Genomic DNA, 22,619 nt, shown 5'->3' with positions numbered 1-22,619 from the left:
GATTCAAGGCATGACGTCATAGAATAATGTAGGTGTCATCACTAAATATCTATATAGTAATCTAAAAGTATGGTGAACACAAACAGGTTACAAAGAATACTTACATGTTTATAGTCTAGACTTTACACTTTGGGTTTACGCTTAACTTTGAACAAACACTTTAATATTCATATTAGCCGGTAGCTCTTAAACTTGGAAATTTTTAAGTTTAAAAGTTATAACTTACCTATAAAAAGTACCTATTTCTTAAGAGGGGTGAATTTTGATAATGTAATCATATAATTTTTTATATTATGACTGCAATGATATTTTATTAATAATATTGACTTATACTATAAAGATATGACTCATAATGTAACTTCTGTGTAAAATTCCTTTTAAGACAAATTTGCACGCCATTATGCGTGGCAGAATATGCGAACTTTAGATTGTACCACCATAACATGATTGTACCATATTCCTGCAAATAAATTATTATTATCATTATTATATTTTGAGTATTACATGAAATTGTGTTCTAAACATTTGTGCGTCTGTTTTGTCGTCTTTCCAATCAATATTCGCGCGGCTAATAAAGATATGGGGATTTTAAAATAAAACAATGGTAAATCATTTACCCAATTATTTGTAATAGAAGCAGACTTTAGTGACTTTAATAGATAGTTCCGAATTCTTAGTACTATCCGCGATGTATAGATCAGTTATTGGCAGAAATGGGCCAGCCAATGTTATTTGTAATTCAGCTTTACCAGCCTCGGTGTCTTTCTGAAAAAAGCATTTACATAATATTAATATAATTCATCTTATTCGACGTCGTTACTTTCAAGTAAAATTTTAAATTTAATTTAATAGGATAAAATTGATAACATTTAGTACTCTTTTCGATTGTTTGCGCCTAATTATTTTCAAAATCTATTGTTGTTTTTGTTACTAGTTTTTTCAACGAGGCAAAGCACTCAGCGCACATTATTGCTCAATGATTTTTACAGGCGTTATATTCAAAAACAGTATATCCATTCGGTAGGTAGATTCGGAGAATACTACGGCTACAATTGTCATAAAAATTCATAACTAGACAGTACATGAATGGATATTTTTAAAATATTTGATTAATTAATGATAAATTTTTAGGTTTTTTAATTTTATGGATTGCTAGTAAAATAAATAACACATACGATTATATTTTATCGGTATATATAATGATAGAAACTGAAAAATACATTATAATTAAAAGTCAGAACTTATTGATAACAACTGTATTGTTTTAACTGTTTTATATATGGCAAAGAGAATTAACGCAATATTGCTCTATATATTTTAGCAGGCGTCTCATGCAAAAACATTTTAATACGTAAAGTTTAGACTGTAGGTACAAATATATTTAGAATTATCATGTAGTTGGTCAATATCAGTCATTATGACTATCACAAAAGACCTCGCACGTTTTATCCGAATTCAACCCTAGGAACCTATCAATAAATATTAAAGCGAAACCTTGGACAGAAGATAACAATGGGTTTCTATATGTTTCATTGATAATTGTTTAATTAGACGAATAAGTGATCAGCCACCTGTGCCTGCGTTATGATTAGAATATATTTTAGATTAGCTTCATAAATGCTATATTAACTCTATTTAGTTGGTATTTGCTTAAGTTTTATTTTTACAAAATTCGTGTAAAAAATCAAAGTTTTTTAAAATAATATATTTAAGTAATTACTTATTAATACTCACATTACAACTGGTATTAATGATTTCATAATAAACCGATGTTTGATCTGTAGCTTTCATTTCAATTTTGAGGCTGTGCAATAGTAAAATTCTCATGTTCTCTATGCTAACGTATTTGCAGTCAATTTGAATTGTTTGCGTGTTATAATGCAACGTCGGGAATTTGCTTAAATACTCAATATTGGCATACATCTGAAATAAATATATGTGTATATGTAAATACATACACACCACAGGACAAATAATTGTAACAGGACCAAATCAAATTGATCCACTTGAAAATGTTTTAATTTATCGTCCCTCACACACATTCGGTAATAAATATAAAACTATAAAAATTTAGAGATAAAGAAGAGGAATTTTATTTAAGTAATTTCCTTAGGGCCCATTGCTTAGAAGTAACCCCTGAAAGCCTTGAGAGGCTAGCACGGGCTAAATCGGAAATTAATATTGAACAATATGGCCAATAAAAATTTAATCTTATTTAAAACATTGATAAACTTCAACTAATTATACGTATTCTTTAATACTCAAACATAAAATAGTAATAGAAATAGTAAATCTAAATAGTTAAAAAAATAGAGCAGTGTTGGCCTAGTGGCTTCAACGTGCGACTTTCATCCCTGAGGTCGTAAGTTCGATCCCCGGCTGTGCCACTGACCGATGGATTTTCTTTCTATGTGCGCATTTAACACTCGCTCGAACGGTGAAGGAAAACATCGTGAGGAAACCGGCTTGCCTTAGACCCAATAAGTCCACGGCGTGCGTCAGGCACAGAAGGCTGATCACCTACTTGCCTATTAGATTAACAAATGATCATGAAACACATACAGAGATCTGAGGCCCAGACCTAAAAAGGTTGTAGCGCCATTGATCTTTTTAAATAGTAAAAATAAGGGTGTGGCCAAATTTTTATTATCATTTAGGGGTATATTTTGTATGATCTATTCTCACACCTACCAAACCAGCAGAGGTATATGGTTATACATTACCGGAGAGTTTTATATAAAAATATACTCACATTATTACCGTATAGTTCATCCATATTTAAATTTGACTGTAGGAGCCAACATGGCGCGGCTTTTTCGCAGACTTTATGCCATATCTGACTTGTAATTGGAAAATTGACACACACATTGTTCTTTTTAATGTCACAGTTTGCAAAGAATTTGTCTATTGGGTTAAGGAAGTAATATTCGCCTGGAAATTTTATTATTAATATTAGTCAAACACAGACATTTAAATCACATAATAGTAAAAAGTTATAAATGAACCAGACGCAGTAAAATATTTAATTTGAAATTACAGGACATTTTTTGTTAATTTTTAACTAAAAAATTGATACTTATAAAATATTATTTGTATTTGTCAGTTTATTTTCACCAAATGAATTGGGTTAATTATACGTGTCATTTCCGTCGTTTATTCGATATTGTTTTGATAAGGTATGCTACCCTTGCATTGGTCCAGGGGACCAGGAACAGCGCCCGGGGCTCCAGGAAGACCAGGAAGTCCCGTTATCTCATGTCCCTGAAAAGGTTTTTAGTAATAAAAGTTTTATAACTGGGCGTTAACGTAATTAAAAAAAAACATTCAGAGCTAGACTCAAATAGCATAATCAAAATCTGTGAAAAATGATAAACAATTTGGCATTTGATGGAAATTATCAATATTATTCATATAATATATAAATGCTACATATATAATATATAAATGATTTAAGAAATTTAGATAAAAAGACAAAAATGTTACTGTGACTTCTACGTGAGATGTTTGTGAGGTGTAAGATTAATTGAACCAACAGATGGCGCTACATGCATTACAAGTATGTAGTAAGACTAATAACATTTTAGATTTAAAAAAATTCTTACCCTTTCTCCTTTTTGACCAAATTCTCCCGCTATGCCTCTTTCCCCCTTTGGTCCCCGCAATCCTGGTAGACCTTTGGGTCCAACAGATCCCCTTTCTCCTTTAATACCAGGAGGACCAACGGGACCAGGTGCTCCTTGTTGACCTGGATGTGAATATACCGTCTACATAATCAATGATGTAAAGCGAATTTGCGAAAAAAATCCGAATATAGGAATTCTTTTGCTCGCACGACTAAGGAAACGAGTGTCCTCCACTCGCAATACTAGAAGACTTGCGAGTTCGTTGCCGGCCATTAAAATGATTAACATATTGTTATTTGAAACTACTCATTTTAAGTACATTCATGTACTTGAAGATTAAATTTAGTATGTTCTTTAGTGAGTACCTGGTTCTCCTTTCAATCCCTGCTCGCCTGGTAGCCCAGAATCCCCTCTTAATCTGTGTTCACCTCGTAATTCTGGATATACATATTTTGTTACACATTGTTTTAGTAGATGTGCAATATACCAGGCTCTTTTAGAATTTTAAATGTTTAATACTGAATACCTAGTAGTTTTAGTAAATATTATTTCGATCTGTTTGATAAAAGACGCTGTTATTTCATAAACAGTGATCGTTCTGTGTATCAAGAAATTATTCTATAGTACAAAAGGTGCCTGGTGAGGTGGCGTGAGGGTTACGTACCTGGTGCATAGCAGGCATCAGTTTTTCCCTTCCATTTCAAGCCAGAACCTGTCTTAAAAATGATTTTTATGTTAGGTAATTCGTTACTACACTACTGGCCCTGTCCATGATTATGTAAATGTAAGTTAGAGACTACAGAAGCTAAGAAAATCTCCGTTAATTTTTCACATACCCACATTCAAATTTTTTATAATATGAAGGTAGCGTGGATTTCATCTTCCTCTTATCTACGTATATATTAGTACTCCATACTTACTATTCGTATTGCGCATTTTTCATCTAAAACAAGAATTTTTGAAAATTATTTATAGAAAATAAATTTAATTAGAAAATGTAAGGAATGAATCAGGATTGGTAAATGCATCGGTATTGCAGAGCAGTGTTGGCCTAGTGGCTTCAGCGTGTGAGACTCTCACCTCTGAGATCGTAGGTTCGATCGCCGGCTGTGCACCAATGGTCTTTTTTTCTGTGTGCATTTAACATTCGAATCGAACGTTGAAGGAAATAATCATAAGGAAACCAGCTTGCCTAGGCCCAAAAAGTCGAGATATTATTATTTAAAATAATTAAGAACATGATTAAGTAATATTTATATTTATTTAGGTAGGTAGGTATCATACCCCAGACAGCTTCTATTTTAGGCTCATCTGGAATCACCTGTAATATTAAAAATATTTGTTTTATCGTGTTGCAAGTAAATTTGAATAAAATGTAGTTTATACTTTTATATTCATAATATTACAAATCAGCACGGTACAATAAAAATTATATCTCATAATTCAAGAGATACGATAGAAACTATCTCACACCGTACAATATAGCTGTTTTTAAGAGTTGTAAGAGTTTCGGAGTTCGTTTTCTCGCGAGCTCCTAGATAAAAAAAATCTTTAACAATTACTTATTTTCTACAGATTTAATTGGTTCAATAAAAAGCAGAGCACAAAAAAATATTTTACACAATCGTTCTATAGTTTTGAGACAGCGTTCTTTCTGTACATTTAAATCCAGAAAATGATTTGGCTGTCAGTTTGATCACAGCAGAGCATTACTTTTAAATTTTGAAAAAAATAGACTCATTAAAACAACACATACAAATGAGATAGCTATAATTGAAATTAATAAATAATGTTAAGTTATAAAATAAAGAATAAGAGAAATCCTGTTCATTTTTCTCAAAAAACTATGATGCACAGAAATAGATAGGAACTCCACAGTTTACAATTGATTATAGTCAGATTAAAGTACTCTTTCTTTCAGCACAGAATACCTATTTGAATTGGCAATATTATTATGAACATTACGAGAAAAAAAAGTATGTCTATGCATGGGTTTCTATTTGATCTTGTGTTGAGCTAACTTCACAGACGTGTTGTAGAATTAATTGCTATACAAAATATTTTTTTTGTCTTTAAGTTTATTACAAACGAATAGAGTATCAAAGCTTTCCAATATATTTATAATGTAGACTACTGGGACATATATATTAATTTACTTACCTGAGGCGGCGTACTGAATTCAGCGGCTGAAAATTAAAACATTTACTTTTATAGTATACGTATTAATAAACTAGATAAATCATTAAGAAATTATAATTAATAAAAAAACTTATAATTATTTACATAATTCTAAATTTTAATTTTTTTTCCGACGTTTCGCGTGCTTTTCAGCGTGCGTGGTCACGGTGACTGAAGACAAAAGGTGTATTTAACACCTTCGTCAAAAGTATCATTGATATTAGTATCATAAGTTTTTAATAATAATACATAGCTTTAATCCGTTCAAAAAGTGTTTTTCTTAATGTGTAAAAGCTATTTTAACAAAAGACAATAATACATAAATCATATCAGCTTAAATTAATTCACTTGTTTTAATCATAAGAAAATTTCAAATGTACGTCTACTTCATTAACTTAAAATTTTAAGAAGCAGATATTTGCATATTATTTTGTAGGTGTTTACGTGATCTCAAATTTCCGAAATTGAAATGACTTTTAGAGAAGCATCTCTTTAGCTACATTGATTATAGATAGATATAGCTTTGATGCTGATTGGGCCATGGTTACTGTGAATTTCGCGACACTAATTATTTTACTTTCACACATATCGAAACTATTTTCGTGAAACTGATTTCGTAGGCATGCCATTCATTTCGTAATGTAATTCCGGCTTTACTGATTTATTTATTTATTTGCTCATCAGTATTCCTACAGCTACACACTGAACAATATCCAAACAAATACATTATTGACAGAAGCCAAAAACGGAATACACATTCAAACATAAACATAAGCACAGTTAACAATTTTTACCTATTTATACAAAAAAATAAAACAAAACATCTATTTACTTATAATAAATTCTAAATTCTAGGTTCTAAGATACTAAAGCATTTGACTGTATCTCATATGAAAGTATTTGGCAGGCACTTTCATATCAAGGCATACCAGCTATATACATAAACATTATTAAAGGCATATATTAGAAGAGTACCAGTAAAGTAAAACTAGACAGACTTGGACCAAAATTTCGTATCAGAAGAGGAGTAAAACAAGGAGATCCCTTATCACCCAAGATATTATTAGCCGTTCTTCAAAATATTATAAAAGAACTGTGATGGGAAAGGAAAGGAATACAAATAGTATAGTATAGTCTCCCAAGACGAGATATTTGAGCAACCTACGTTTTGCAGACCATATAGTTTTCTTTTCAGGAACGCCAAATCAGTTACAAGAAATTATAGAAGACCTAACTTACTACAAGCAAACTACAAATAAATACTTCAAAAACAAAAGTTGCAACAAATAAAAAACTTATCCGATTATGCTTAACGGAACAGCCATTGAGTATGTAGACTAGATAGATACTTATCTTGGTAAACAAGTTTCATTTTAGAAACATAGACACGACAAAGAACTGGAGCGCCGAATCATCACAACATGGAAGGAGTTTTAGAGCTTAAAATAATTCCTCAAAAGTAAGCTAAAGAAAAAGTTGGTGGATTCCTGCTTGCTGCCTTGCCTTACATTTGAAGCACAAACTTGGGTTTCCAAAAACAAAACAAAAGCCAAAATACGTTCGTCGCAGCGTGAAGTATTCTCGGAATTCAATTACGCGACAAACATAAAAATGAATATATTCACAGAAAAACAAAAATTATTGATGCTGAGCAATATAGTTTAAGGGCAAACTTAAATGAAGATGGACAGGCCACGTAGCCAGGCACGTTGTACAGATGACAGTGTCTAAAGCAGTAGCCGATTGGACTGGTCCAAAAGGAACAAAGGAAGACCAATAGAGCAATGGGCCGACGGGATCGAGAGCTGCAAGAAATTGGATGACGATGACACAAAATAAATTAGGGTGGATAAAGTTGGAGGAGGCCGTCTCTCGAACAGGGGCCGTATCTTAGTTAAAACTGTATTTTTTTTTTATCAAATGTATGTCAAAGTTAGTAAAGGTTTATTATTATGATGTAGTCTGTTTAGGTTTTTAAGTACATTATGTATAACAGTAATCTGATAACTTCTTTATAACCTATTCTAAGAAATATCGACGTTAATGTCTAGCCATTGAATTGTAAAGTTAAGCTTAAAGTTATTCGTAACCATAAAACCCAATCATTACCTTCCTAGCCATATTGACTTAATAACTTACCATCTCCATATAATACATAAAAACACACTAAATAAACAAACGTCCGAACAATCGCCATTGTTCATTTACGCTAAAAATCATTGTATGAATATCAATAACTATTCGTTATCCTGTTCGAATTATGACGAGCGGGGGTTTATCCCATTGGTCAACTGAATTTTGATAAAAACCGCAAAACGATAATAATATTTAAACGCTTTGAATTTAACAAAAATTATGTTTCATGAACTATGTGATATGAAACCAATTAATGACTTTATTTTTACAGACGACAAAACATTCAACAGCTACTCATCGTTTACAGTTAAGAAGTTTTAAAAAGTGGAAAATTTAAATTTACTATTTATTTCTTTACAAATTTACAATTATTTTTGTAATGTAATTTGTAAATGAAATTAACGAAAAGGAATAATCTTTTTATACATAAACCTTCTCTAACTATTTTTTTAATCATCCCTATACGCATTACAAACAGGTCGCATTCCGATGAAGAGGTTAAAAAACTTTTAAGCTACGAGAGTAAGCCGCAAATGGGAGCTTGCTGACGCTGGACTAAATAGCAAAAATGTAATTTATAACGGACTGAATTGAACAGTCAGTACCTACAGTGGTAGGATGGTGAACAGTTCCTACCTTTAGGAAGGATCCTCGGCCAGTCTCACCGCTGTGTGGCCGACCCAAGACCAAGAAGTTGAATTTACCTTATCAGTTGAAAGAACTTCGTTGACGCGTTTACAGTTATCGCAGTAGCCATAGTCATAAACATTTCCAGCAAGTATGCGCCTTATTTATTTATTGTCTTTAATCAAATATTTTAATAAGGTTATTATTTAACTTTATAGGTAAATAACTCAGTTGCAAGCCTTGCAAGCCACTCATTAGTCTAAAACAGCAGAATTTTAATTTTAACATGGTTACTTATATGGTAACTTTAAGTCACGAAATTTCATGATGACTCCAAAGTAATGCGTGATGTGAAGAGAATACTGGTGAGTAATCAAACAGTTGCAGACAAAAGATTAAGATAATATACTAATTTTGGATATTATATAATTCTTAGTCGTTTCAAACTTTAATAGATTTTTTTTCATTAATCTTATAAGTATGTTATGATCACAAACTATACCGAACTAGGTGATTGATCATTTTTCTGTCTCGCTGTGTATAATAAGAATCAGGAGTCAGAAAGCGGATATAAAGAAAAAAAATATTTTATTCACACAATTAACACATTTATTGTAAGTTTATTTGTAATAAAAACAGACTTCATTGGTGATTGATCATTTTTCTGTCTCGCTGTGTATAATAAGAATCAGGAGTCAGAAAGCGGATATAAAGAAAAAAAATATTTTATTCACACAATTAACACATTTATTGTAAGTTTATTTGTAATAAAAACAGACTTCATTGGTGATTGATCATTTTTCTGTCTCGCTGTGTATAATAAGAATCAGGAGTCAGAAAGCGGATATAAAGAAAAAAAATATTTTATTCACACAATTAACACATTTATTGTAAGTTTATTTGTAATAAAAACAGACTTCATTGCTCTCAAATATAAGTTTAGATTCTTTATTAAAATCTTTGATATAAAAGTCCGTGATTGGTAGGAATGGACCGTTTATTGTTATTTCTATTTCAGCATATCCCTCGTGATTCTCTGAAGTCTGAAAATAGTTATTAATAATATTTTTAAATAAATGTATTATTAGTTTAGTCTCGTATGACAAAAATAAATTTAAAGACACTGTCGAATTTCAAAACTGGCGCCATCTAGGCCTAAAAGCTTAAAGCTTTAAAGTAACAAAACGTTACTAGATGGCGCTTCTATACTTTCTTATTGATCTAGTTGCGCCTGCAATTTCACCTAGGTACGTTAATTCCTAGGAATATAGCCTAATAAATTATCTATGCAAAGATAAGGAATTTTTCAATGCGAACAGGCGCCGTTCCATCCATACCTTAGGAACTCCGTAGTTCCTGAGGTCGATCGAGAGATGACGCTTTTAAAGAAACAAACTGCGGTAAGCTCTCAAAAATAGTTTTCCCAATTTACATTAATTACACTAAAATAGAGTTTTATACTAAAATAGGATTTATATTGGTGGTATACAATTTAAAATCGGATCAGAAGTTTTAGATTTAATTCTCGTCAAACAAAAAAATATTAAGTCCATTTTATTGCAAAAAAATTAATTTAGAAAACACTATTAGGCCTACGCTGGAATAAATAGTATATTTCATTACGAGTGCGGAAAGACAGACATTTTTTCGCAAGAACATTTTTGGAAGAAGAATATGAGCAGCGTTTTTTTTTTTCATCACCTATTCTGGGTAGTCAAAGGGAAGTATGCCCACACAGCCATGTCTTTAGCAGAATTGTTTTATTGATATGAAATGAATATAAAATTTAATGAGATAAATGAAAATATGAAGCCTAACCTAACTCATTGAAACAAATCATTAAATTTGAAATTGAAACAAATTAGTAGCTTCTTTTTAGAAATATTTGCATGAATCATAAAAACTTCTACGTTTTTTTTTCAGTAAAAACTTCGTGGTTGGTTTTTTCTTTTTAATAGACATTATTTTGCCTGTGGGAATAGAGAACGCACGAGTTCGGACAAGGTAAAGGAAAAGCTCGAGTGTGTAATAGCCCACATCCCGAACGCATAAGTCCCTGCAATACACTTCACTGCTTTTAATGAATATCCGCACAATCCAAAAAAAGCAAATTTTACAGGGTAGACATTTGAAAATCAAACAAAATATTTGCTGTCACAATTTTTAATATATTTGAGAAATGAAAACATGAATGCATTTCATGTTTTCATTATTCATTATATCTAAAGAGGTTTTATTTAACATTAAAATTTTTAGGTTCTTACCTTTGTATTATCATAATTAGTTTAAAAAAAACTGAGCAGTGTTTGACTTATGACAAAATTAGTTTTGTTATATTATTGTGAATAGTAGGATAACTCAAAATGTTGTACTTGTGTAGTTCTCAATTTTTCGTTTAGAATGACATAAGTGGTGATATGTTCTACAAGATAAAAAAAAACATGTCTGTAATAGTAACACAATTGCGATTATGATAATTTCATGAAAGATATCCCTGTTATAAATTTTTTTTTTTTTGGTTTTATGTTAAAACCATTGGACTGAATTTCCCTGAAGAATAACACAATTTTGGTTATGCTATGGTGAATAATGTTAATTAACACTCAATTATTTGGATTTGTGACATTATTCACGAGAAATTTAGAGTGACTGTGTAAAGAGTAATAGCATCTAGCGAACGTCGATTGTTGCACAAAAATGGCGTCGTAAATGAACCAATAACTTCTTTCTGTGTTCTAAACCAGTATTTTCAAAATTTTGGATTGTGCGGTTATTCATGAAAAGCAGCGACTTGTTGAGCAACTGTATTAAAAAGTTACTTACGCAATCATCACTATTAACTTTATAATACAATGGCGTCTCATTCGTCGCTTCAGGTCCAATTAACAGCATGTGATATAATTGTATTTGCAAATTGGATTTTTCACTCAATCTCAGATATTTGCAAAAAATCGAAATCTTGTGAACGGAATGCGTCAATCCTTTTAAGGTGCTTAGATATTTTACATTTTGTAGTTGCTGAAAAGTATAGAATACATTAATCTTCATTTACAAGAAGACTATATAAATTCACTCAATGTTGATGTCTGGATCTGCTGAATCGATTTAGGAAATTATTTTACGAGAGAAATGATGCTTTTGGAATTGTCATTGGCTATATGATAAGAAAAACAAAAAAAAAAATAGTGGAAGTCGGAGAAAAAACGGTCGAAAGGAAATGTTTCCTAACGATATGGGATAGGGATATGTATCGCAAAATATGTTGCTAAGCGCAAAAATCGAAGACAGTTGAAGCAATTCTGGAACTCTGGGAAGATTTTTTATTGAGAGAAAAAAAATTGAAACAGTAGCAGAAAACAAACAGCTTCTATCGGATGGCATAGCAAAATGTTTCATATGTTGGTATGAAGCTTACTAAAAAGGAAGGCTAAGTAAAAAAAAATTGGACGAAACGAAGCTCCCGGGGGCTTTTTATTGTAAGTAATTTGTTTGCGTAATAATATAATGTTGTGTCTTAAATTAGTAAATTTAAGACACAACATTACATTATTTTTCGAAGATTGAACCCAGATGAAATATAATCTCAATTAAATTCAAGACTATTAAAGGTTTAAGGCAAACCACGTCTTGGATCCATAAATCGAGCAGCACCAGCTAATCTTCCGTCAGAAAAAAAGATATTTAAGAAAGCATTACCCTATACGTAATATATGGTGGAGTTGATTAGTTTATGTATCCATTTTGGAAGATCGTTATACGATTTAAATAACTTCGCTCGATACAACAAAAATCCAAACATAGCCAATTTTTGACACTTTGAATTAATTTTATGACGAAAATTTATATAGAAAATGATTTTAAAATTTACACGATATATTTTATCGCAAGCCCAGTAATCCCAGTAATTTACATAACTAACTGTTATTACGGGCCGGCGCGCCTCTGCGCTCCAGCTCTCCATTGCGTCCCGCAGTCCACCCCGAGACACTGACACAGCAATGAGTGCTGCGATAGGGCCTTAAGCGCCATTTGGATTATTAATTGACTTTGACTTACATCATTATAAAAATTCACAATATCGAACCCAGACTTAAACAGCCAACATGGCTTCCTGTCACACAGTTTAGGCTCCTCGTTGTTCTTTAGATTTAGGCACGCGCTTTGTTTAATAAAATTACATTCCACACTAAACTTGCTTTCGGGGTTCACATAGTATTCTGCATCTGTAATCCATCAACCGACATTAACCAACTTCAAAAGAGGAATATTAACCTGTATGTAACAATGTCGCATATAACCAGGAAGTGAAGCGTGTGCCAGTAGGATTTGTGACTTTTAGAAGCCCATATGCTTAACTCTTTATTAACTCATTAAATCAATTAAGTAATGTTAAAATGGCGGTTTTTTTCAACTACCCGCATACTAAAAAAACATGAACGCTCGATCGAAGCGTTTGTGTTTTACGATTTAAATTACAATTTCACTGTGTGTAATTTACAATGATTTTAATAAATTTCCCATGTCCCATTGTAGTATAAACATACCAGTAATACCATCAGCCTCAATGTTTGCGCACGATTTCACTGGATTTTTCTGGTCACCTGGAAACCGGTTGCGCGCTTCAGATTCTGGTACATCTATAAAATATTAATCGCCATTATTTTTTCTCTGTTTAACCTCTCATGAAGCCGACAGCTCTAGAAAGCTGTCTTGGTATATATGCGTGTTAAATTTTACTCACTGTTATAGACATTTAGTAGATTAGGTAGGTAACCATGAAACTGGAGATAAAGGAGATGAGAGTAAATGATGTAGCAGTGGCCAGTGTTGGTCTAGCGGCTTTATCTGTGGCCAATGGACTTTCTTTCTATGTGTGCATTTAACATTTGCTCGTACAGTGTAGGAAAGCGTGCCTTAAACTGATCGACTACTTGCATTTTAGCCAAATGATCATGAAATAGAGATCTTAGGGCCAAAATTAAAAAGTAGTAGCGCCACAGATTGCTTTTCATTCTGTAGAATCTTCAATTTTTTTTTTTTTTTTGGTTATTAGTGGGTATTAAGCATTTATTTTATTGCCTCTTAAATATATATATTATAATTTAGTTTTTTTATTTTAACGAATTTATTGTAATGCCCTAAAAATTAAATTAAATTAAACAGGCTGTTTTAAGGTTTTCCAAGAAGAACATACCATTTCCAACGTCGTTCTTCGGTGATTCGACATGCGAAAGATGGCTGTAGAAATTGTAAGGGCCTGGGGAACCGGGAGGCCCCTGAAGGCCAGGAATTGAGGCACCCTAAAAGGTTTTATTTAATAAAAAAATCAGATAATAATTTTACATTGTCGGCAGGCTTAGGCCGGTCTTTCAAGAATTAATACGCTTTTGAAGGAAAAAGGGGACAAAAAGGCGAGAGGTTCACCTAATTGTTAAGTGTTACCGCCAACCAGAGACACTATCATTGCCAGAAGGCTCGCGTGTGAGTTGTCGGCCTCAAGAATTAATACACTTTTAGTTGAAGTACCTCATGTCGAATTGGTTCAGAAATACTACATAGTGGTCGTGCGCGTCAAAAACTGCCTTAAAAACGATCAGTTGAGCGTACTGTTTTCATAAAATCTTTAATAATCTTAATATATTTAAATCTCCTGTCACGATGTTTGTCCGCGATGGACTCCTAAAATACTTAACCGATTTTAAATTGGCACACCGTGAGCAGTCTGGTCCAACTTAAGAGATAGAATAGCTTAGATCTTTAATTATAGTATAGCCATTTTTATTGCAAATTATTTGCCTATAATTAATTGATTATAACAGATGTCGATACTTTTCGACTGGATTGAGTAAGTAATCAATAGATGGCACTGCTATGGTAAACCGACAAACGTGTCATATAAGCTACAATTCAATGTCATGATTACCACGTGTTATTGAGGCTAAAGTATAAATTAAATTTATTTTGTAGTAAACGAAATACCGTGAAATTCAATTGTTTCTACTTCTTTTAATTTTTGGTGTTAGCATAGCCAACCACGTGTTACTTAGACCGAAGTGTAAATCAAATTCAAATTATAGTGACGATAATACAGTGAAATTATTCTTTCGTGTCACGGTATTAAGGCTAACCACATAAAGAGAAACGAAGTTAGCGGGGGCAGCTAGTAAATAATAAAATGTGATTCATTTTTCTAGCTCTGCGTTCGCCTAAGACTGTTTTTTTAACAAAAGTAAAAGCTAAACAAATCAGTCTCCTTCCATTTTCATCTTGACACGTCGGAAATCCATACGGCGAAACGCAATCATTAAATGTTTTAAAACAAGTCCTAGTATAGTAAAATTATTAAGAATGTGAAATGTGAGATCGAGAAACGGATCAATACAGTTTTGACTCCTTTCTGAATCTCACCCTACCAGCAACCTACCAGTAAATATGATTAGTTAAGCAAAGTAAAATAAATTAAGTTCTCCATAATTGACGTTACCTGATCACCCTTCACTCCTTTAAATCCTGTATAACCTCGATCACCCTTTTCTCCCTCACTACCGTCTTCACCTATGGGTCCTTCGTCACCTTTCTCTCCTTCTAACCCACGTGGTCCTTGGACCCCTAAAACTCCACTTAAACCTGGCTCTCCTTTTAGTCCTGGTGGTCCTTGTATGCTTTGTTTTCCCTTTAACCCTTGGCTTCCCTGGCCCCCTGGTTTACCTTTTAATTTAATTTTTTCAATACTTGAATTAGGTAACCTAACATTAGCAAATTTACATTTATATACTTTAGCGAATACCTTATTAGAATCGCAAACCGAATCATCGTACACTTGAAGCTAAAATGAGCAATTTAGTGTCCCATAAATTGTAATATAACATTCTCGTTTTCGATTATGTCCAATAGGTTACCCGTAGTCCACATGTATATTTTATATGTAAATGAAGTGTCACTTAGACTTAAGGTCCCTTAAATAAGTCAAGTTATTTTTTGTTAGTCTAGCGTCACAATCCCACTAGGGTTAGTGGTAGTAACTTTATTTTAGTTATATGCGCATATTTAAAACGATTGAAGGCAGTTGACATCAAGCTTCAAACAAAGTGTATTATTTATTTGAACTTTCCTCCAACAACATTTTGTTTTTATTAATTACGCCCTAAATTGTATACTATTTTTTTTTAATACAGTTGCTCAAAAGTGGCGTATTGCAGGGACGTATAGCGTTCGGGAAGTGGGCTATGACACACTCATATCAGTAAAAAATTACTGAAGACTTGACTGTATGGGCAAAGTTTCCTTTGCCTACCCAGAATGGGTGAGGAAAACAAAAAAAAAATGTCTGCTTATATTCTTTTACACTCGACGCCATTGTCCAAAAATGTTCTTGTGAGTTCAGTTGTTTGTTGCACAAAATGAGTGATTTCGATGATATTTTATTTATTTCCACATCTTTGCTATACATTTGATTAAAATAAAAAGATAAATTTATAATTTTACTAAGATGCGGCCCCTGTCCGGTAGAAAGCCTCCTCGGACTTTTTCCACCCTACTTTAGTTTTTGCCATCGTCATCCCATTTCTGCCAGCTACCTTCTCTATCCCGTCGGCCCATCGCTCTATTGGTCTTCCTTTCTTCCTGTTTCCTTTCGGACCCGTCCATTCTGTTACTGCTCTACACCATCTGTCATCTGTACAACGGGCTACGTGGCCTGCCCATCTCCATTTAAGTTTAAGGGCATATTGCTCAGCATCGATAATATTGGTTTTTCTGGGAATATTTTCACTTCTATGGTTGTCGCGTAATTTAATTCCGAGAATACTCATTTCTATCACACGTTGGCACGAACGTATTTTGGCTTTTGTTTTGTTTTTGAAAATCAAAGTTTGTGCTCCATATGTAAGGCAAGGCAGGAACTCAGTATAATTGCACAAAATGCTTCGGAGAACATTTTACCGGAAAAGTCAAAAAGTCGCTACATATGTACATACGACGAATTTATTGCGTGGAGAGAAGAGAAAAAAGCAAATACATAGTTTTATCAAATTGCTTTTTTTTTGCAACTGTATTAAAAATAGTTGTTCAGTAGACGTGCCGAACCGTCATTGCAACTTGTTCCTACTGTAAACCTGACTCTTTGCAATGACAGGCTTTCCGCACTTGTAATGAAATATACTATTGTGAGTGTTTAGTATGTTGTGTACATTATGTTTGTATTAATTCAAATTTTAAATTATTATCAGTATAACCTTTTCGAGGGTTCCTGTAATAATTGTTTCCCTATGCCTAACTAAAGATTGCGTGACTTTTTTGCCAATTGAGGATATGTCGGGGCATAACTTTTATTGTTAATATGTTTATGTCAATGGCCACCGAAGCGCTCTTTGTGGTATAATTTTTATTAAAGAGTATTTTTTGTTTAAAGCAATCGTTTTGTTTCAAGAAATGACATAAAAAAGCTCAAAGATTCCCTATTTCTAGGCTATGGGATAAAATTAGGAAGTGTCATTTTTTTATTCCAAATTAATTATAATAACTAACCTGTTGGATCGGCGTACGCTGTGGAGCAATCATCAACTTTCTCCCATTTTAAACCGGGTCCTGTCTAAACAAATACATTATTTAACTACATCTTACAAGGCGCTTCCACTGTCGCAACTAACAAGGAAGGAACCACAGACATCTTGGTACCGTCTTTATTTAGCAGGAGGCCTTTTCTTAAGAGAATAAATCCTGCATAGATATCATTGTACAGCCCCAGCTCACTGTCTAATGTGGGACTTAGCATCTGAGAAGCGATTGCCCGAACATAAACCCCTGGCATGCATGGGTAGCACGGTAAGCATTTTCTCCGTGCCTTCGCCTTCCTGCGATCGTCCTTTCGGAATCTTCACAGCCATGTTTCATTGTTTGGCACAACTATTACTATAACAAGTTGAGGCCTAGGCTTTTTGGTCCTCTTTTCACTCTTAAAATAATCACCAATTATGGGTGGGTTAAAACCAACCACGCTAGTGTATTGGTAAAAAAATTATCTCAGCTATCTATCTACACAGGATAGTGAGAATGTACAAAGGCAATTGGTCAAACGTTGAGAAATTATTATGCTTGTCCACATGAACAGTTAACCAATTACAATAGAACGGAACGCAAAATGGGTTCGTCTTTTGTTTTCATTCCCATTCGTACTCGTTATAACACGTATTGAGTATTACGAGTACGTATAAATACTTGTTTTTAAAGACTAGTTTCACTAGTATAACCTAAAATTATTTTTAATCATTACCAACAAAAAATATTTATTTGAGAATGTTTTATTAGAGTGTTATTATGTTAGATACTTACTATTCGTAAACCGCATTCTCCTAGAACAAAAAGTTCTGTTTCAAAGCTTACTCTTGACAAATTGTTTATATATCATTTTTCTGAATACATACCTTAGTGTCTTAATGTATTTTATTGTTAATTAGTTTTAAACCGTTAAATAGTGATTTTAGTAAATATGCCATATCGTGATAAAAAATTATACCAAAAATTTATAATTCTATAGGTTATAGGGATACCAAAAATCACAGCGATGACGTCACTTGGGTCTTTGGGCCGACCGTGGTTTAGACTGGTCGAGTATTAAGTTGTTAGATGTGAGAATTTTATAAAGGAGATTTACTTAAGAGTAATGTTATAGAACTTACCTAGTTCAGCTGATATTTTTTGAGGTTGAGACTCCTGAAAAGAGGAAAAAACATAGCAATGAATTAAGTACATGTCGTTTTGCGTCTTAATTAGCAGGGGCTTAACTTAAGGGCATTTAGGGCTGCAACTCAGGGCACCGTGGATTCAAAGGGCCTGAAATCCCCACTGAAATCAAGCGATATTTTGCTTTAAAAAATAACCGTTTTTTTTAATCCAATCATAAGGTTAAAGTCTCCCTAAGATCACTTAACCCATGTGGAACAGGGAATTCCCAATCGTGTTTTAGGTCGGTGAATATTCTGCGTGTGCTTTATTTCCACGTAATAGCCCACAGCCCCACAAATTCACAATCCACCCATGGTAATTATTAATAATAATATTACAAAAAAACATATATTCAGCTCCTGATGTAGTCAATAGCAGGTGCGCAGTATAAAGAACATAATAATAAAAGAACATAATTTTCATTATTTAAGGAAGAGCTAATGAATTATTAGGTAACTTAATAATAATGAATTTAATAACAGATTTTCCACTTTGTTATATTACCAGTATTTACTTATACTGAAAGATTACATGCAATTGCACTATAATATACGTGGGTAACACTGACAATGTTGAGAACTGGCCAGTTAGAAACATTGCTAATAAAACTTTTTTTTAATTTCAGTTTTAGAACTCTTTGGTAACCTTATGAAGTATATTGTATTGTATTCATTTGTTTTTGTGAATTGGCGGCAAATCTAAAACTCTTGTTTCACGTGACAATGAACCTAACGCGAGAAAATTTTTGGTCAATGATTTATTATGACTTTCGTTGTGGGCTTACTCAACAACTTAGCTTTGATACTCTGCGATTAGCATTATATATATATAGGCCCATCTCGTGCCACTATTTACAATTGGTTTAACGAGTTTGTGCGTGGACATAGCAATCTCAATGATGATCCGCGTGACGACCTAACGACGACGACGAACAACATCAGTGCTGTGCGACGCATTATTGAGGAAGATAAGAGAGTGACCTATAAGCAGATACGGGCAAGCCTAGGTCAGCGTCAGGAAGCTTTGTACCAGATGGATTCCCTATACTTTAACCGACGACCAGACCACATGGACTGATGTCGCCAAATGTTAGATAAGTTCAAAGGTGACTCAAATGCTATATTTGACATTGTCACAGGTGATGAAAGCTGGATATATTGCTACGAACTCGAAACCAAAAGACAATCAGCTCAGTTAGTGTTCCCTTTCGAGGATCGGCCAACTAAGGTAAAGAAAGGAAGAAGTCAAGGAAAAAAGATGATTGCCTCATTCTTTGGTCGGAAAGGTCATTTCGCGACAGTTGTGATAGAAGATGGAAGGACAGTTACTGCAGAATGGTATGTCAATTGCTGTTCGCCTGTTGTCTTGAAAAAACTTCGACAGCAGCGCCCTCGTGGCAGGATCCTCCTTTACCACAACAATGCTTCAGCGCACTCCGCAAAACGAGATAAACTATAGAGACTTTAATTTATTCCCAAGAACTAAAGATAAAATTCAAGGTATTCGCTTTACGAGCCCTGAAGATGCGATGAAAGCGTACGAAAATACCATAGAAGGGCAAGCAAGCAAGCTAAGCAAGAATGGGTCCACTGCTTTTCTCAGTGGTTTCATCGAATGAGACTATGTGTAGAGAGGAACGGAGATTACTTAAAACAAAGTATTAGCAACTTTCTACATTAAGCCGTTTTTTATTTTCTAAACATTTTCAGTGAAACCTACTACAATCACTTGAATTTATTTTTATTAAAATAAATTTATAGATAATATTGTAAATTCATTTCCACTTACATCGGGTATTTGAGCCTCTTGACTTGAAGTGGATACAGTGCTGGATTCCGCTGCTAGAATATATATATCCATTATATATATATATATTAACCCATACTGTGATTATATGTGAGGTTGTTAAATGCTTAAATATCTGTGTTAAGTTTGTTTTAAAAAATTCTGTAGATACACCTCATAAGGTAGTTGGTAGTATGTAGTTCAGTTTAAAGGGAAAAGAGCTCCCAATAATATTAAACTATTTGGTATTAAAATGAACTTTCATTAAACATAATAAAATGGCTCTTGAAAACCAAATTATTTTCTGTTTTATTTTATATGCAACAGTTTCCTGGCAGTTCATTTGTTTTAAAGTATTCAGGGATAATGCAGCATGCCAATGGAGAGATAATAGTTAAAATCAGTCCAGTACTTTTTATTAAATATATTATAAGCACACAAAAATTACAATTACATTAGTTTCAGAATGCATATTTATAAAATTATCTCCAGTTGTTCGAAATCTGGAAGCTAGTTCTTCTAATTTAATTGTAATAATGTAGAGAATATATCAAATTAATTTAAAAGATATACCATACCTATTTAGTAAAACACTAACTAAGTACAAATAAGTTTACAAAATATAATAAAAATCATACCCATAATATTTATAAATTGTAAACTATACACTAAAACCACAAATGACCGAACATTCACCATTTTCAAACATCCACAATTTTATTCTAAAGTAGATATATAAACTGTCCCAGATATGGTTAAAAATAACACAATATATTTAAATTCGTCATTATCCTGTTCATGTTGCAATTTATATGGTTTAACCGGCTGGTCAACAGAATTAGATAAGAATGACTAAATTAACTATGGTTAAATAAATATGAGGTGTACATAATGGTATTTTGTAGTTTGTTGTATTATTTTGCTAACATTTCACACATACTAATTAATTCATAATAAAGAATATCTATTTAGAATGATCTATTTAGATCATTTTTCAAAAAATTTGGTAATGAAAATATTTTCTAATTTTAATTGATTGAATAGTGGTAGAGTTTAACCATTATGTCGAAAATACTAACATTATTAATGTCTAAACTTGATATAAGAAATCCATTCCATTCATCAAGTCCATTCATTTTTAACTAAATTAATCAATATTTAGATTTGTACTAACAGATTTCTTATGATACAAATTTCTTTGAACTGCACAAGAATGTCGTCACCTAAAGCAGAAGAGAGGGCCAGCATCTAAAACATTATATAATTATAGAAGAATGTGCATGTTAAACATTAACAAAACTTTCATAATAATAGATATAAATAGATTTGCTAGACATACAAAGTTATATTTTTAAGGTTAAACCTAAATGTCCTTTTAAAATGTTTAAGTAATTAATTAATGCATATACTTTTGTTATTGCCCCAACACTTTTTTATGTACAAGCCACAAGACGTTTGGCTAATGGCATTAAATTTGGAATTTTATTTTTGCCGCTAAAGTTTAATATATAGTTTTGAGTTTTGACATTGGTAGCAAAACTTAAAAGTCAGATTTATACGTCTATTACAACGTTGGTATTACTATGTATGCCAATGTGAAATAACGAGAATAATGTATTAGCTAGAGTAAAAACTATTAATTTATTAAATGTACCAATTAAAAGATACTAACATGTAATATATTATAATATATTCTTGTCCACGCCCTCTAGTTTATTTGTATTATACTGCTACAAAAGCATTCCGAGAATCCGATTTAACAAAGCTGGAAGTTGGTTTGTTCCTAAATTGATAGATGGCGCGTATTAATGTTTTGTCTTCGCCCTATTTCAGTCCTGTTTTAATATATAATTTTTATTGTTAATCGACATTTATTAAAAAAATATGAAGTTGTGTTCTTAATATTTCAAGTACTTCAGTCATAGGCGCCGTACAAATTTATTTTGGGTTCTAAAACCAATTTTTTTAAAGTAATTCTGATTTGAGTAAAATAATTAATGTAATGATATGATATGATAATGAAAAATTCATCCAATTGATGTATATTAATTTAGGTGTGTCCACGAAAATATCTCATCAATAACTAACATTTACTTACCATTGACACAGCAGCCACCCTGAAGCGCCATCAAGTTTGCTCACAAACAAAATCATACGACCCTCGGCTATTTACAATGGAAAAATAATAAGAATGAAAGATTGTTCTTGTCCAAATAGTTCGCATAGGTATTACCCAAAGATAATATTTCACGGAAGTGGAAATGACTCATTTCCAATGAGTGACGGGACGATTGATGGCGACTCCCGTTTGTTATTTGAAAAAGCGAGGCCCATTTCTAGTGTTAGCGCAGGATATCAATGGAAACGTCAACAGAACGGAAAATTAAAGTCAATATCCGTTCGAGAGACATAAGGTGACGCTGACGTGGCGAGGACATTAACATTCTGTTTATAGAGGAATTAAACAATAGTAATCGAATAGTCTTATTTATTGTCAATGATTGAAGCAGATTTTTTAAATAATAACTCATAGGTATTTGGTATATT

General features: G+C 32.6%; 2 protein-coding genes across 5 annotated transcripts; both read right to left on the bottom strand.

The window, feature by feature from the left end:
- Nucleotides 1-609: 609 nt before the first annotated feature.
- LOC123713193 (collagen alpha-1(II) chain-like) lies at nucleotides 610-8,011 on the bottom strand. 2 transcript variants are annotated; one of them, XM_045666748.1, is made up of 11 exons: nucleotides 7,941-8,011; nucleotides 5,784-5,809; nucleotides 4,908-4,944; nucleotides 4,544-4,566; nucleotides 4,288-4,339; nucleotides 3,989-4,060; nucleotides 3,603-3,745; nucleotides 3,186-3,261; nucleotides 2,753-2,931; nucleotides 1,735-1,923; nucleotides 610-765 (listed from the first exon to the last, which is right to left on the bottom strand). In XM_045666748.1, the coding sequence occupies exons 1-11, from the start codon at nucleotides 7,996-7,998 to the stop codon at nucleotides 622-624; spliced, it is 999 nt and encodes a 332-aa protein (XP_045522704.1). In that variant the 5' UTR covers nucleotides 7,999-8,011; the 3' UTR covers nucleotides 610-621. The 2 variants fall into 2 exon arrangements, with proteins under 2 accessions (XP_045522704.1, XP_045522705.1); XM_045666749.1 differs by lacking the exon at nucleotides 3,989-4,060 and having other exon boundaries at nucleotides 7,941-8,005.
- A 1,421-nt stretch (nucleotides 8,012-9,432) lies between these two features.
- LOC123713801 (collagen alpha-1(XI) chain-like) lies at nucleotides 9,433-20,875 on the bottom strand. 3 transcript variants are annotated; one of them, XM_045667661.1, is made up of 11 exons: nucleotides 20,711-20,875; nucleotides 20,076-20,128; nucleotides 18,242-18,275; nucleotides 17,895-17,914; nucleotides 17,091-17,154; nucleotides 15,049-15,272; nucleotides 13,759-13,864; nucleotides 13,109-13,201; nucleotides 12,621-12,787; nucleotides 11,388-11,582; nucleotides 9,433-9,607 (listed from the first exon to the last, which is right to left on the bottom strand). In XM_045667661.1, exons 1-11 carry the CDS (start codon nucleotides 20,769-20,771, stop codon nucleotides 9,461-9,463), a joined length of 1,164 nt encoding a protein of 387 aa, XP_045523617.1. In that variant the 5' UTR covers nucleotides 20,772-20,875; the 3' UTR covers nucleotides 9,433-9,460. The 3 variants fall into 3 exon arrangements, with proteins under 3 accessions (XP_045523617.1, XP_045523619.1, XP_045523618.1); XM_045667663.1 differs by having other exon boundaries at nucleotides 15,049-15,263; XM_045667662.1 differs by having other exon boundaries at nucleotides 20,076-20,125.
- Between the last annotated feature and the right edge of the window lie 1,744 nt (nucleotides 20,876-22,619).

This window comes from Pieris brassicae, chromosome 8 (assembly GCF_905147105.1).
Source record: "Pieris brassicae chromosome 8, ilPieBrab1.1, whole genome shotgun sequence".
NCBI classification, from domain to species: Eukaryota; Metazoa; Arthropoda; class Insecta; order Lepidoptera; family Pieridae; genus Pieris; species Pieris brassicae.
The sequence above is the reverse complement of the archived record's forward strand: the minus strand, read 5'-3'. Positions and strand labels throughout refer to the sequence as shown.

Excerpts from the sequence above, each read along its gene's own strand:
- LOC123713193 (XM_045666748.1), bottom strand. The coding sequence starts at position 7,998 with ATGGCGATTGTTCGGACGTTTGTTTATTTAGTGTGTTTTTATGTATTA. Across the intron at positions 3,746-3,988 it reads GGGATTGAAAGGAGAACCAG|GTCAACAAGGAGCACCTGGT; the intron begins GTACTCACTAAA and ends ATTCACATCCAG. Across the intron at positions 3,262-3,602 it reads TTGGTCAAAAAGGAGAAAGG|GGACATGAGATAACGGGACT; the intron begins GTAAGAATTTTT and ends AAACCTTTTCAG.
- LOC123713801 (XM_045667661.1), bottom strand. The coding sequence starts at position 20,771 with ATGGTGAATGTTCGGTCATTTGTGGTTTTAGTGTATAGTTTACAATTT. Across the intron at positions 13,865-15,048 it reads AAGGAGTGAAGGGTGATCAG|GGTGCCTCAATTCCTGGCCT; the intron begins GTAACGTCAATT and ends AAAACCTTTTAG. Across the intron at positions 11,583-12,620 it reads TTGTGAATTTTTATAATGAT|CAACTACAAAATGTAAAATA; the intron begins GTAAGTCAAAGT and ends TATACTTTTCAG.